General features: G+C 35.4%; 2 protein-coding genes across 5 annotated transcripts in view; both read right to left on the bottom strand.

Annotated features, from left to right (window-relative positions):
• Positions 1-9,058, bottom strand: part of LOC127432493 (rab GTPase-activating protein 1) — a 157,679-nt gene extending 148,621 nt beyond the window's left edge. Inside the window, exon 1 of one of the 2 annotated variants that reach the window (XM_051683625.1) lies at positions 8,459-9,058. The gene's annotated coding sequence lies outside the window, so the exon portion shown is untranslated. The remainder of the gene's footprint in view (positions 1-8,458) is intronic. The other variant, XM_051683624.1, reaches the window with a different exon arrangement.
• A 1,235-nt stretch (positions 9,059-10,293) lies between these two features.
• LOC127432489 (roquin-2-like) overlaps positions 10,294-16,349 on the bottom strand; it is a 41,685-nt gene continuing 35,629 nt past the window's right edge. For 2 of the 3 annotated variants that reach the window (XM_051683614.1, XM_051683615.1), the window contains exon 19: positions 10,294-15,195. In XM_051683614.1, coding sequence (XP_051539574.1) covers positions 15,075-15,195 — 121 coding nt within the window. In that variant the 3' untranslated portion in view covers positions 10,294-15,074. The remainder of the gene's footprint in view (positions 15,196-16,349) is intronic. The other variant, XR_007895753.1, reaches the window with a different exon arrangement.

Genomic DNA, 16,349 nt, shown 5'->3' with positions numbered 1-16,349 from the left:
GCACAAGGGCCAGCTGTCTCACATACCCAGGAGATGAGAAGCATCTGTCATTGGGCTGTTAGACACATGGTTGGCCACTGGGCCTCTAGGACAGACCTATGCACAAAAGCACTCAAGCTATCTCTTGTTATTAAAAAACAGATCCTTTTCTGCACTCTTCAATCTAAATGCTGTCCAATATGTGCTTAGTTCATGATGTTGCAACACAGTTATTTTTCCCAGATGAAGACATAGACCACTGAGCAACTCGCCGCTGCTGCCTTGGCAACATAACGCCACCGAGGGGCTTGTTTATTGTTGTGGAACACAAGCATACAGGTAATCATTCACTTGTAATGCTGACTTTCTATATTTGGATCAATAAAAGGACTTTATATGGTTGTTTTTATATAGTAATTTTACATAAAACAACAGTGAGGAATAATCCAGTATTGACCAGTGGTAGTCAACATCAATGAATTGACAGCAGGGTGGATGATGGCCAGTATTAAGCTGATATTTGTGACATTGCCTAATTCAATTTTGTTATACAAATAGAGATTTTCAAATTGAAAATTGACTACATGGTTTTGGAACACAAAAAGATTGCGCTTTATTTTATTTTTTTTTCATCGGCCAAGGGGTAACAGTTATCGGCCGATACGATAATCTCAAAATGCCCAAATATTGGATGAGTTATACTATCACTAGTATTGTAAAAAATATTTACTAAGTTTACCATAGTTTTCACTTGTCTCTGCTTACATGCTAGGTATGCATTGATCTGATACCAACCTTTTTAGATGGATGAGGCCGATTCAAATCCGATACTGAGCGCTATTCATAGTCGTGCACTGAGAAAGGTACCAGAGGAGCATTTCACCAGATTTTGAATGAGACGCATATTAAAACTACAGTGAACTTCACACAGAATCTCAACAGTATTCCTTGACTGTTCCGCCAAAATAAAAGCCAGAGGGTTTAAAAGTTGAAAAATTAAGACTGAATTATATTGCTGTACAATAAACCTCTATTTTGTATTGATATTTATAATATTTGTTATTGTTATTATTATTACTATTATCATTATTATTATATTGGAAATTACAACAATATTTAAGATGACTGTGTTCTAAAAAATATATATATAACTGAATGAAAAGTGGACTGATATATTATCACAACTAAAGTGGACAAAAGAAAAGAGAACAAAATGTCTGAATCCACTTACTTTAAGTCCAGATACAATGTGGGGGAACATTTTTTTCAGAACTGGCTTCTTTTCCACTGAAGATTTCCACTGGAATTACTGTTAATTTTGCTGCTGTATTTTTCAGTAGACTAGTTAAAGTTTTTCTTAATAGACTACACATTTTTTATGCAATAATGTTTTTGCTCTCTTTCATAATGAAATCGTGTAGTTTGAGGTTTGTTTCTTTACACATGAAAGAGTACTCCCAATAATCCCCACACAGTGAGGTTTGGATATTATAATCTGCTTGAGGAAAACAAGACTGGAATCTGATCGGGATCGGACGATACTACAAGTACTACCATACTACCATGGTAACATTTTGTAAGGGAATGAATACTTTAGGCATGATTTCACAGAAATAAGCAGCGTGACAATATGTGTCAATATGTCATGTGACATCATTACCTACTGTTCTCTACCTCAAGCACATGAGAATAACACATGACGTCAAATACAGGAAGCACAAAGTCATATAATTGATTATAAAAAGATGTTGTGTGTGAAATGGATCACTTGTTCACTATTCAATTCTCTACAGTAAATACAACATAGTGCACCTTAGGGAAGGAGTGAGCAAAAATGAGTGAGTGAATTCGGACACTGATGTAGATGTGTGTGTTAATTCAGGTTCCTGTAATTATTATGAGGATTTAAAATGAAATCATGGTGTGGGTGAGGCAGCACACAGTTCCTCCCAACACAATATCATATAACAGGGTAAATCCCATGAAACCTGTTAAGAAAATGCACTGGTCATGCATAACACCAGATCAATAAAATATTTTTTTTATTATATATATATATATATATATATATATATATATATATATATATATATATATATCACACATACACACACACACACACACACACACACACACAACTGGTCAAATGTTTTGAAACACTTGACTGAAATGTTTCTCATGATTTTAAAAATCTTTTGATCTGAAGGCGTATGCTTAAATGTTTGAAATTAGTTTTGTAGACAAAAATATAATTGTGCCATCATATTAATTTAATTATAAAACTAAAATTGAATAAATAAAAAAAAAAAAAGGTTTTTGAAATTGATGACTTGGACCAAATAATAAAGAAAAGCAGCCAATTAAGTGCCCAACATAGATGGGAACTCCTTCAATACTGTTTAAAAAGCATCCTAGGGTGATACCTCAAGAAGTTGGTTGAGAAAATGTCAAGAGTACATGTCTGCAAATTCAAGGCAAAGGGTGACTACTTTGAAGATGCTAAAATATAACACAGTTTTGATTTATTTTGGATTTTGTTTAGTCACAACATAATTCCCATAGTTCCATTTATGTTATTCCATAGTTTTGATGACTTTACTATTACTCTAAAATGTGAAAACAATTATAATAAAGAATGAGTTTCAAAACTTTTGACCGGTAGTGTGTGTGTGTGTGTGTGAGTGTGTGTGTGTGTAATATATATATATATATATGTTTCACATTTTCACTTTTACTATTCTCATTGTTTTCTATGATGATTCTCATTACCATAACACAGTAAAAAGATGCAGTTGTACAAAACATTTTTTTATTAAATCAGCAAAAAAAAAAAAAAAGGGAGTACCAAGGGAGTACTACTATAACGTAAAAATACTTTGCAGTTTAAACAATATATCGATTTTTTAGGTTGCAGTAGTAATGAGAATATCATATAAACTAGGACTGGGTAAAAATATACATTTTCCAGTAGGCTACATCACGATATCTTCATTTGAATTAAGCGATCTCTATATCGATTCTTAAATCCCAAGATAGATCATTTACTATATGCGCAAGTCCTACAATGTGAATAAATCACTTGCATATGAGAACAAATTTTGTGCTATGCGACTAAAAATGTCTGCGATTAGCTACTGGCTGGTTAATTTTCAGATTTCACTCATCAATAATCAAGAAGTATATTGGCAAAGTTCAGAATAAAAGTTTGATTTGACTCATTCCGTGTAATGTGTGTCCAGTTTCCTCTCTGTTGTTTACAGTCAGTTGTTGATTAAAAACAACAAAAAAATAGACATTTAATTTTAAACACGGATAGCATGGATGAGGTAAAGAAGCCATTCAAGTTCTCTTTCATTAATATGCGCTCATGTACAGATACTCTTAACAAAACTGCCAGTTTTCTTAAAGAGACAGTAACTATTTTTAGCACATGTTGTACAAATCAATGTAAATACTTGCAAACAGTATAAATTATGCATTAAACAATAAACATGTAACAAAATATAATATATGCAATATAATATAATTTATTTATCGAATACATGGATTTGTACATTTTTAAAAAGCTAGAATGTGCCCAAAAAGTTGAAAAACTAATAAAATATAATTAATACAATTAATATTTTCATAATGCACCAAGTTAGAAGATCCCCTGTATAATTAACAGCCTTAGCTGAGAAAGAATTTCTTTCATATTTAAGCAAAATGGACATTATAAATGAAATATCTCCATATGAATTGATATCATTAATTAAATCGAAATTGCAATCAAATCGAATCAAGAGCTTGTGAATCAGAATCTATTTGGGAAATCTGTATTAATACTAGGAATGCACCAATATTAAATTGTTGGGCCGATACCGATATTAACAAAAAAAAAATATGCTGATACCGATAACGATATTTTGCCACTTAACTTATTTTGGCATCAGATTACTGTTTTGCTCAGGAATCATGTTTAAAAAATGTACAAAGAGGTACAAAAGCTTTTTCATTGTTCTAATCAATAAATAATTCCCATTGAGCTTGGATTGGATCTGTTGAACACAGATAGTGTTAAGTGCCACTTTCACAACTGTCACGTCTGTAACGCAGGTTTGTCCTCATTAATGTGAGAACGAGAAAGAATAAAAATTAAATACATGTTCCAAGGAGTGCCAACCCTTTTACATTTTTGGCAATCATTATTTCTGGATTTTGCATTTGACTTCACAGAGTTTTAACAAAGTGTGTTGATAATTAATTATAAATAAACCATCAGTTTTACATATCTGGTTTTCATGCTTAAGTTGAAGTCAGAAAATTACTTACACTTAGGCTGAAGTTATTAAAACTCATTTTTTAACCACTCCACAGATTTCATATTAGCAAACTATAGTTTTGGCAAGTCATTTAGGACATCTACTTTGTGCATGACAAGTAATTTTTCCAACAACTGTTTACAGACAGACTGTTTCACTTTTAATTGACTATATCACAATTCCAGTGGGTCAGAAGTTTACAGACACGAAGTTAACTGTGCCTTTAAGCAGCTTGGGAAATTCCAGAAAATGATGTCAAGCCTTTAGACAATTAGCTTCTGATAGGAGGTGTACTGAATTGGAGGTGTACCAGTGGATGTATTTTAAGGCCTACCTTCAAACTCAGTGCCTCTTTGCTTGACATCATGAGAAAATCAAAAGAAATTAGCCAAGACTTCAGAAGAAAAAATTGTGGACCTCCACAAGTCTGGTTCATCCTTGGGAGCAATTTCCAAATGCCTGAAGGTACCAATTTCATCTGTACAAACAATAGTACACAAGTATAAACACCATGGGACCACGCAGCCATCATACCGCTCAGGAGGAGACGTATTCTGTGTCCTAGAGATGAATGCAGTTTGGTGCAAAAACAGCAACAGCAAAGGACCTTGTGAAGATGCTGGAGGAAACAAGTAGACAAGTATCTATATCCACAGTAAAACGACTCCTATATCGACATAACCTGAAAGGCTGCTCAGTAGGGCCGGGACGATTCATCAACATAATCGATGTCATGGATTACAGAAATACATCGATTTGCATAACATGCGTCGGCGCGTCGCAATGGAGCAATTAAAATGGCAGCGCCCAGTTTAAGCATGGATTCCCCTGAAGAACAAACTCACCCAGTATTTTAGCCAGAGACCCAACAATGTGGTGCTGTGTAAGCTATGCAAATTGGAAATGGCTTATCACAGCAGTACAACCGCCACGAACAAACACTTGAAGCGAAAGCATCCCGGAGCACTTTGTCAAGACAGCAGCACCGTAAGTCCTGTTTACTTTTTGTCCCCACCCAAGCATGACATATTAGTATTACAACACGTGTTTCTGTTAGTAGTAGTCACTTAAAATTGATTTTCTAAAAGTTTCCTCATCGCCCCCATGTTAAAAGCAATTTCTGCACCGCTGCTAACGTAGGGTGACCATACATCCTCTTTTTCGGACCTTAAAAAAGCATCCAGCCGGGATTTCTACATTTGCGAAAATGTCAGAGATTCGGCTTTAGTTGCTTTATGATGTGCATCTGGTCTAATACTTCATTGTGTGTGTGCGCATATTTGAGTTGCTATAACCCCTCTTTGTAAGTCCTGCCTTCTTGCACACCAATTGGTCAATTATAAGAGGCTTGCAGCAACTATTGGCCAAATTCCTGTCTGTCAATCTCTCCGCGAACACGCGAAGCCCTGTTGTGTTCGGCATCAAACAGTTGCTTGACAGTAGCAGCAAATGCCAGCTGAGTGGAAACAATGCCCTAATGAAAGTGCAAATTTACAGAAGATTTGCGCAAAATTCCCATGCTTTCGTCCAGGTCGAGATCCGTGGGAAGCAGAATGTATGACATGTAAAGCTGGCCCTTATGTGTCAGTTGCTAATAAAGGTGCAAGTGATTTAGAAGCACACATTAGCTCTGCGAAGCATAAAGGGTCAGCAAAAGGTGAAAGTTCATCAGGTAAATTAAAGGACTACTTTTTGCGACCAGGTAAAATGATCACATTGCTTCATTTTCCATGGCCATTCAAAATAATACTAATAGTTAAAGAAGGTACACTTATGACATCAAATATTTTATTTTAGTACATGGACATTCAAAAGAATGTTGGAAAATTGTATTTATTTATATATATTTGTCATGCTAATAGTGTGTCTTTTTCACTGTATTAAAGTTTGCAATCATAGTAACAAAAAAAAGTGTGTCCTCTTTTTGGAAAACCAAAAATCATCTTTCCTTCTGAAAGTGACTTGAATTTTACATTTGTTTCATTTATTTTGTTGTTGGATTGCTGAAATGTAGACTGCACTTTCCTTTTACTTGAATTGAACAAGTTCTTACTTTTATTTTGGAGAGATTTTATGTTGGACTGTAAAATGGAGATTACCAGTTAAAACAGGGCTATTTTTGTTGCAGAATAATGCCCTGCAGTGCACACTTTGTTTCTTGTACATTTGTTTGTGTTTAAGAGAAGATGATTTAATAAAATATTGAAATATTAATGAGACAAATTTTTTATATTTATTTTGGGTTAATTAATTGTTATATTAATCAAGTAATAATTATAAAAATCTTTAGAATAATCTGCAAATTAGTCGTTAGATTAATCGACTAATCGGAAAATGAATCGTTAGATTAATCGATAAAAAAAGATAATCGTTAGGTGCAGCCCTACTGCTCAGCAAGGAAGAAGCCACTGCTCCAAAACTGCCATAAAAAAGCCAGACTACAGTTTGCAAGTGCACATGGGGACAAAGATCTTACTTTATGAAGAAATATCCTCTGGTCTGATTAAACAAAAATGTTACTGTTTGGCCATAATGACCATCGTTATGTTTGGAGGAAAAGGGGTGAGGCTTGCAAGCCAAAGAACACCATCCCAACCGTGAAGCATGGGGGTGGCAGCATCATGTTGTGGGGGTGCTTTGCTGCAGGAGGGACTGGTGCACTTCACAAAATAGATGGCATCATGAGGAAGGAAAATTATGTGGCTATATTGAAGCAACATCTCAAGACATCAGCCAGGAAGTTAAAGCTTGGTCACAAATGGGTCTTCCACATGGACAATGACCCCAAGCACACCTCCAACGTTGTGGCAAAATGGCTTAAGGACAACAAAGTCAAGGTACTGGAGTGGCCATCACAACGTCTTGACCTCAATCCGATAGAAAATTTGTGGGCAGAACTGAAAAAGCGTGGCCTACAAACCTGTCTCAGTTACAGAATTCCAGCAACTTATTGTGAGAAGCTTGTGGAAGGCTACCCAAAATATCTGACCCAAGTTAAACAATTTAAAGGCAATGCTACCAAATACTAACAAAGTGTATGTAAACTTCTGACCCACTGGGAATGTGATGAAAGAAATACAAGCTGAAATAAATCATTCTCTCATTCTCTATTATTCTGACATTTCACATTCGTAAAATAAAGTAGTGATCCTTACTGACCTAAGACAGGGAATGTTTTCTATGATTAAATGTCAGGAATTGTGAAAAACTTAGTTCAAATGTATTTGGCTAAGGTGTATGTAAACTTCTGACTTCAGCTGTATAACCGATATACCGATTGTTTTAATTTGGTAAAAATTGGCCGATAAATTTCAGAGGCGATAAAATCAAAACCCAACCTTAATGATGGCCATCTTTTTTTCACCGTTGAGGTAAGGAGATTTGGGCGGTAAAATGTGCGTAACTCATGAAAACGTCACAATGTAAAAAAATCTTAAAAAGGCTTCATTTTCTATATGCCAAATGAGTAATAATTTAATAAAGCAAAGCTTCATATTTGTTTATTTTCAATGTCAGAGATAGAAACAGGACATTTACTTGTCACGTTTCGTGAGAATCACCCAACAAGACAATTCTTATTATGCAATCTGAAATCATGTTAATAACGTTAAATTGCATTTATGACAGCTGAAGTTCACTGCGGACTGTAAGTAATAGGCAGACCTGCCTCTGGGTGGAGGAATAATGTCGTGTTCCTACAATCACACTGTCACGATTATCATCAAACACGTCAAACTAGACTCAAAACAATTACAAACACGAATGCATCATCTGTATACAGTAGTTCAAAATGTAATTGCAGTGTTGTATATATTTCTAGATGATGCATTTATACTGACAACAAATCCTTTTAATTCCACCTTTTATGTTGCTTAAAAAATAATGCACTAACAATGTCCTGATTTTTCTATTGCTCTTGGTGCAAAACAGCATCGGTCACAAATATAAGCATGTGTGGTGTGCAGATCCCAGATCTTTGCAGTTTTTGTGTCATGCACTGAAGCACAGCAGCACACGGCCTTTAACGGGCTAACACACTATAGCATGCTAGCCTCACATCCAAATGTAAATGTGTTACTATATTTTACTTTCCTCCTTTAAAACGCCTAGAATGGCGCAAAACGGATGTGTAGATTACATAAAAACACAGAGGTATGCATCGCTGCCACGCATCCTACCTGTTTCCACAAACGCTTTTTATTCCAGAGATGCTTGACATAACAGCTTTGAACGTTAGCCAGCAACAGTGCAGCTGTAAACACAAACCAAACCCCGCTCAAACTGCGCATGCGCGGACGCAGCTACGTACAGAATGGAACACTAGTATATTACTTACTACATACTACTTAGTATATACTACAGTATATAAACAGTAGTATGCAACATGGTTGTCACATTACCTCACTTTGTTTCATGTTCAGTTTAGTAGTGTTCAGTTATCATTTCAGAAATTAAACGGATATTGTGCGTTTTTATTCCAATATTGGGTAAACTGTCTTAACTCTTGGCAGTTCATTAAAATAATGTGACAAGAAGATGTTCAAAATCTTGTTATATTCACACTGGGAATGTCAAATGGAGTGCATTGTATGAAATGACCGGTTTTTTAGGCCTACGTAGTTTGCTCTGGTTACAGGCTATATACTGCACATTTTGGCAGCGTAATAGGTCATCAGGGTATTCCAGGCATACAAAAAGCTTTCATACTGCATACAGTATACATGCTGCATACTTTATAAATATTATTAGTATGGTTGTATGCTATATAAATAACAAATAAACACGCATTCCCCACAACCTCTTAAAGGAATAGTTCACCCAAAAATAAAAACTCATCATTTAGGCTACTCGCCCTCATGCCATCCCATATGTGTATGACTTCCTTTCTTCTGAAGAACACAAATGAATATTTTTTTAGAAGAATATCTCAGCTCTGTAGGTCCATACAATGCAAGTGAATAGTGAACAGAACTTTGAAGCTCCAAAAAACACATAAAGGCAGCAGAAAAGTAATCCATAAGACTCCAGTGGTTTAATCCATGTCTTCTGAAGCGATATGATAGATGTGGGTGGAAAACAGATCAATATTTAAATCCTTTTTTACTATAAATCTCCACCTTTGACCAGTCCCGACCAGTAGGTGGCGATATGCATGAAGAATGTGAATCACTAAAAAACAAAAGAAGAAGAATGTGTAAGTGAAAGGGGAGATTCATAGTAAAAAAGGACTTACATATTGATTTGTTTCTCATCCACACCTATCATATCACTTCTGAAGTTATGGATTTAACCACTGGAATCACATGGATTACGTTTATGCTGCCTTTATATGTTTTTTGGAGATATTCTTTAAAAATAATTAATTTAATTTGTGTTCTGCAGAAGAAAGAAAGTCATACACATCTGGGATAGCATGAGGGTGAGTAAATGATGAGTTTTTATTTTTGGGTGAACTATTTCTTTAAGATTAAGGATTTATTTACATAAAGATAAGCCACTGGGACATTTATTAAACAAATATTACAGTATGTCTGTTCCTGTTTTGTTTTTTTATTACAAAAATCTGTTTGAAAATATTTTTTCTTGAATACACAGTAATCTGTGATTTGATAACATAAAAACCAATCATCAAAATTTATCAAAGACATCAAAATAATCAGAATTATTGATTTCTGAAATGATCTACTTGTTATATTTATGTTCTCTGTGTGCAAAGAATGTAAATGGACTGGCTTGAATTGTTATAGTTTAAGTACCATTTCATATAATACATATGATATATAATATTTACAACATGTAATTGTGTCTCGACACTCATGTGGTTATGAAGTTACAACATTGGCTGTGATCAACTTTCCTTCCTACTTATGAGATAAGCTTTGTATTTTACTCTTTGAACCAGCTAATTGATATATTTAAGATTTTTCAGCTTCAGAACCACAGTACACCAGCAGATGTCATACTTATGCAAATAACTGCATCTTTGGGGCAAAAAAGAGGCCAGGCACTCATGTGATAACATAATTGTGTTTATTATCTTGGCATGCAGTTACATGTCATGAACTTTCATTTCATCTCACCAGCTTGCCCTACATATTAGAGCAAAGTTTAGCCAAGACACAAGAGCAATAACAAACAAACAACCAAAAACAGTAAGATTTAACTGTGCATTGGCTACGTTTCTATATATTCTGTCTTGCATTGCCACAAGCAAGGGAAATATCAGCCCAGTGGTATTTTAAAATAAACAAATTCAATATAAATATCTGTTATTATTTAATCAAAAGATATTCCTAACTTTTAGATTCTCTCTCTGTGACCATAAATATCCTCATATATTTAAATATAGTTGACTATATATCATAAAAATGTGCAGTATGTCCATCTAATGATGGCTCTGGCTTTATAAAATGACGGATGTCCATCTTATATTCATTTACAATTGAATCGAACAATAGATTTGCAAATAAAATGTCTAATACAGACATAAAAATATCCAACACATCAGTTCATTGTTTGCGGTTGCACACAGGACAAAACAAGCTTGTCACAACTAATCTTATCACAACCAACCGATAAAAGTCCTTCCCCAGCCAAGCAAATGTTTAAAATTCAAATGCAAACAAAATTACAATTTCCAAGGGAAAAAACTATGGATATAAAAAAATTACAATCATAATCCTGATATTCATCCATAAAAACAGACACTAAGTGCTATAGGCAGGAAGTGAACATGATACAAGATACAACCACAAAGTGGGCATGTGCAGTACACTCACAGCACTGGGGTGTTGTGTGACACAACTACACAATCATACTTCCTTTGCCAAAGAAACCCTTTCCCAAAGGATGCATGCATGATACAGAGCTGGGCTGATAAAACAGAATAAAAACATGTACTCATAAGGCTTCGTTAAGTTGCTTTAGGTGATAAAAAAAAATGAGAAAGCAACATTTTAAATGCAATTTGAAAGCTAGCAAGATATTGCTACTAACCCAGCTCTATTTTTAAATCACTCACATCAGATGAGATAAATAAAAATGAATTTAAAAATAAAGGCAAATACTTTTCTCTATAAACAAAAAATAAAAAGGCAAAACACATTGTTTCTATTCATACACTAAATCAACAAGATGTTACACCCGCACTCGATGTAAGCTTAAAGGGATTGTTCATCCATCATCAGTTCTGTCATCATTTACTCACCCTCATGTTGCTCCAAACCTGTATGCATTTCTGTCTTCTGTGGAACACAAAAGAAGATATTTTGAGAAATGTCTTTTTTTGTCCATACAATGAGTCAATGAGTTCCAATATTGTTTTGGACCCCATTGACTTTCATTGAATAGACAAAAACGGTATTTAACATTCTTCAACATATTTTCTTTAGCTTTCCAATGAAGAAAGAAAGTCATACAGGTTTGGAGCGAAATAAGGGTGAGTAAATGATCACAGAATTTTCATTTTTGGGTGAACTATCCCTTTAAGTTAATATCTCTTTCCTACAGGGCTGCAGAGGTGCAACTGTTAACATGCCTTGTTGAAAATAAAACTTTGACTGTATGAGAAAAATGCCAAGACCAGAAAGATTTAACTCCACATTTCTCATTTCTTAAAGATGACACTGGGCTTATAAACGTAAAGTAAAACCAGGATTAACAGTCTTAAGTGATCCTGCATTCATATACGTTTTTTGTTCAGGATTAACAAATACATACATGTGCACACTCATACACAAATACCAACATAAGATACAATACATTTAACAAAGAAAAGAAATAACAAAGAAGACAAGTGAATAGCAAATAAAATAAGTGACCGTTTTTATAAAATAAAAGATGGAAGCTGAAAAACATCATAATCCCCTGACAAATTATATATATATATATATTTATATATATATATATATATATATATATATATATATATATATATATATATATATATATAAACAAATAAATCTTATTGTAAAAAGGACAGTTTTTCCTATGTGGAAAAACACCCCACTCTCCCTTAAAATTCCCCACTCTCGCAAGAACAGTTGTGTCAGCACACAAAACTACATTTACTGTAAATAAACACCACAAGTTTCTTAAAATGTTTGTTTGTTTACCAAATGGGAAATACAGAATAATTAAAAAAATTTGACAGTTGGTAGACAGGGTTGAATGTTCTTCCAAATTTTTTTAAACATGTACAAAATGGGAGGAAAAGGGCTGGTAAAATCACTCTGGACCCCACTCACCCAGTCCACTACCATTTTGAACTGTTGCCTTCTAGCCGACGCTACAGAGCACTGAGCACTAGAACCGTCAGGCACAAGCACGTATTTTTCCTTATGGCTATCCATCTCATGAACAGTTAAAACTATACTATAATTACGTGCAATACACAGCCTAGTCAATTATATTATTTAACATATCCTACCTCTTCTGGATTACATTCCCTTGCACTGTATATAACAGATTTGTATTTGTACATACTATATGTATATTTTTGTATTATTGGGTATTTCTATATATATTTATTTTTCTATTTGCTCTTTATTTTTATTCTATTTTATTTTATTATTATTATTTTTTTAATCTCTGTCTTGTTGTTGTATTGTTTGTGCACTGGAAGCTTCTGTCACCAAGAAAAATTCCTTGTATATAGACAATAAAGCTCATTCTGATTCTAAAAATATTTTTGACTACAACTTCATGGAAGTTAGCAATGTTGTGTCGTAAATTAAGGAAAATTTTAAATATGAAACCAAGTAGTCTAATTGTCGTTTTTTCTCCGTCAAACTAAAACTACAGGAAAAAAACTGATGTGAACTTTTGACCATTGTAAACAATAAGCAGGAACACAGAAATGGGGAACTTACACTTACACAACGCATCAAAGAGAAACTGTGTTCCACATTCCATACGCTTTAAACGCACATCTTTTTTCTCATCAATTCTAACTTCTACCGTCTAATCCCATTGTGCTGTTTTTAACTATTAAAGGAATAGCTTACCCAAAAATGAAAATTTGGATTTTTATCCAAATTTTAAATCGTTATTCACATTGCACCAGGTTTGACAACAATGTAGTAAAAACGTCACTGGTTCACGCGAATCTCGTGACTATCGTTAATGTCAAATCTGGCGATTTGCAGCAATTTACGACTTAAATTTTGGTCTGTTCTTCACACAAAGTTATTGTATAGCTTAACAAGCCCCGGAAAATAGTGTACAAGTCACATGGACTACTTATTTATTTACTATTTAACTATTACGTTTATTGTGCTTTTTTATTTTTGGAGCTTGACAGCATCCATGCTCATTTACTTTCACTGTACTGAAAAGAGAACCACAAGCTTTTTGTCTAAGTTCACCTTAAAAATAAAAAATAAAATCATAAAGGTTTGGAACAACATGAGGATAAGTAGTGACAGAATCTATTTTTGGGTAAACTATTCCTTTAAGAACTTGTACAAAATATTGATTGCCTGTGAAACAGCAGACGTATACCATAACCCGTATATTTAAACAATGATGTCATATTCATGACCAAACAATTCATGTACATTTCAGTGGCTAACACTGCAATAACAACAATAATGCGAGTACTATAAATTCTGAGCACCTTGGTTAATCTTGCTATATATATCTGACTCTATACTGTAAACACTGATATGCGGTATATCTGTAATTACCAATCGGAAGAGACTGTTGTATAGTCAAATACAGTAGATTGTAATGTATTCAGTGTGTTAAAAGCTAGTAAGAACCGTCACTTTTTGTACAAAGTTATAGAACATGGGTAATAAAGCGCAACAGTTGCGTAGTAAAAACACAATTTCTTTTTCTATAGAGAAATAGGTTTTTGACGATAACATTTAAACTTTTTAAGACAGACCAACTATGAGCTCCGAGGTTGTTAATTGATGGTATATGCTTCAACTGAACCCATTAGTCTGTATTATTTCAACTTAATTTTTTAAAAATTGTTTTTAGTAGCAGAATTCCTCATGAAGAACTACACTACCCACAATCCTGAGAGGTCCACCAATCAGAGAACTGCAGCAAAAAAATCATTGCAATAGAGCTCTACAGAGAACGCCCACTCCCATTACACTCATAAATGACACAGTCCATATATCTGAATATTTTGTAATAAACTTAAAATATATTGTTTCTATTCTTATAATCACTGATTTTAAATCAACAGTTTTATATTTTTAACCGTTTTTAAATGCTTCATGGGATTGTAGTTCATCCCCTCATTAAAGACGTTAAATGCACATTCTTGCTTCTTTGTCTTTTTTGCATTAAATCAAAGTAATGCAAAGCAATTTGTAATGGTGTGATTCAACTCAGAGCTTTTTGGTTTGGTTCACGGCTTATAACCTTTTAACAATGTTTTTTTTAATTCTCTATGGAGAAAATGAATCAGGAAAATACTTTCAGAACCAATACGGCTGAAGACAGGTGGGCACAGATAACTTCTATTGTGCATTGGAGAGAGTTTTGATTGGATGACATCAAGAGGTACCTGAGGTGGAGTTGTGACTCATCATGATTCATTCATCCACGAGAGGTGATTTAAAAAAAAACTCTGAATAGATGACTAGTGATTACAATTGCAGGGCATAGCTAGCTCTTATGAAGAGAACACATGAATACAGAAGGCTTTTGGCTGCATCTGGCTGCCTCAATTGACTCCTATAAGGGCAACTTTACCTTCTACAAAAGGAGTATGGTGGATTCTTGGCATGACCCCGTGGAATTGGAACAAGTGGGGGCTGTTGTGTCCAGCCCACCTCAGGTCCCGTTTAGCAGCATCTCAGGTCCTGGGCTGGGTCGTGGGGGCTCTCCAGGCCTGGGCGAGCATGTCCTCATTGGCATCTTCCCAATACTGGGGCCTCCAGGAGAGAGGGTCTTCCTGTAATGTCAAGTCACACATTAAGAAAATAAAGAAAGAGTTATAACAACTGAAACTCTGAAGGCTCTATAAAGGTATAATACAGTTCAACGGAAGAAACGTGTTAGCTGTTACAGATTGTATTACACCAACCCAGTAGATATATTTGCGTGGTTATTAGTGGGCAAAACTGCATAATGTTATTTACAAGTGAGAGGAATGAAGAAACAGTAATGCAAAAATATAATGTGGGACATGTCCCAAACAAGTCAAGATGATGAAGAACATGATATTAAGAGGTATTGTTAACCTCCGCTTCGCATTGCGCTAAGTTGTTTATAGTTGACGAGCAAAGTCACAACTTGCCTCATTAATATTTAACTGATATACATTCACAAGTGGGTGTATCCACCTTTTTCCTGAACGTGGAAGTGTACCACGATTCATAACGGAAGCCTGTTTTCATTTTCCGGTCTCCAGTGTTCCCTATCTGTCACTCACTCGACGTTGTGTCGATGTAGTGACACTAGGGGTCACTCTTGGGAGCCCGAGACACCTCTGGTCTTTGATAAAAGGCCAATGAAATGAGTATTTGCATACCACTTCCCCGGACATACGGGTATAAAAGGAGCTGGTATGCAACCACTCGTTCAGATTTTCTCTTCGGAGCCGAACGTTCATGCTCACTGAGCTGAATTCCCACGACTGTTCATTCACCTCTGCTGGATCTGACGGCGTATTTCAGCAGCTTCTCCCCCCTCTGCACTGGTGCGCTACAGAGAATGCCCAGAAAAGCACCCTACTGTCCCACCCAGACATGGTTCTCGGACCTCACGCTCCTCGCGACAGCCCCCCCCCGGGCGAATTCCCCTGAGGAAGGATCTTCTTTCTCAGGGACGGGACACCATCTGACACCCGCGACCAGACCTCTGGAATCTCCATATCTGGCCCCTGGACGGGGCGCGGAAGACCTAAGCGGTCTACCACCCGCAGTGGTAGACACGATCATTTAGGCTAGGGCCCCCTCTACGAGGCGCCTGTATGCCTCTAAGTGCCGTCTGTTTGCTAAGTGGTGTTCTTCCCGATGGGAAGACCCCCAGAGATGCGCAGTCGGTTCGGTGCTTTCCTTCCTGCAGGAGAGGTGGGAAGGGCGTCTGTCCCCTTAAACCTTGAAG

The sequence above is a fragment of the Myxocyprinus asiaticus genome, chromosome 42, assembly GCF_019703515.2.
Source record: "Myxocyprinus asiaticus isolate MX2 ecotype Aquarium Trade chromosome 42, UBuf_Myxa_2, whole genome shotgun sequence".
NCBI classification, from domain to species: domain Eukaryota; kingdom Metazoa; phylum Chordata; class Actinopteri; order Cypriniformes; family Catostomidae; genus Myxocyprinus; species Myxocyprinus asiaticus.
Note: the sequence above shows the minus strand (reverse complement) of the source record. Positions and strands in the feature narration are given on the sequence as shown.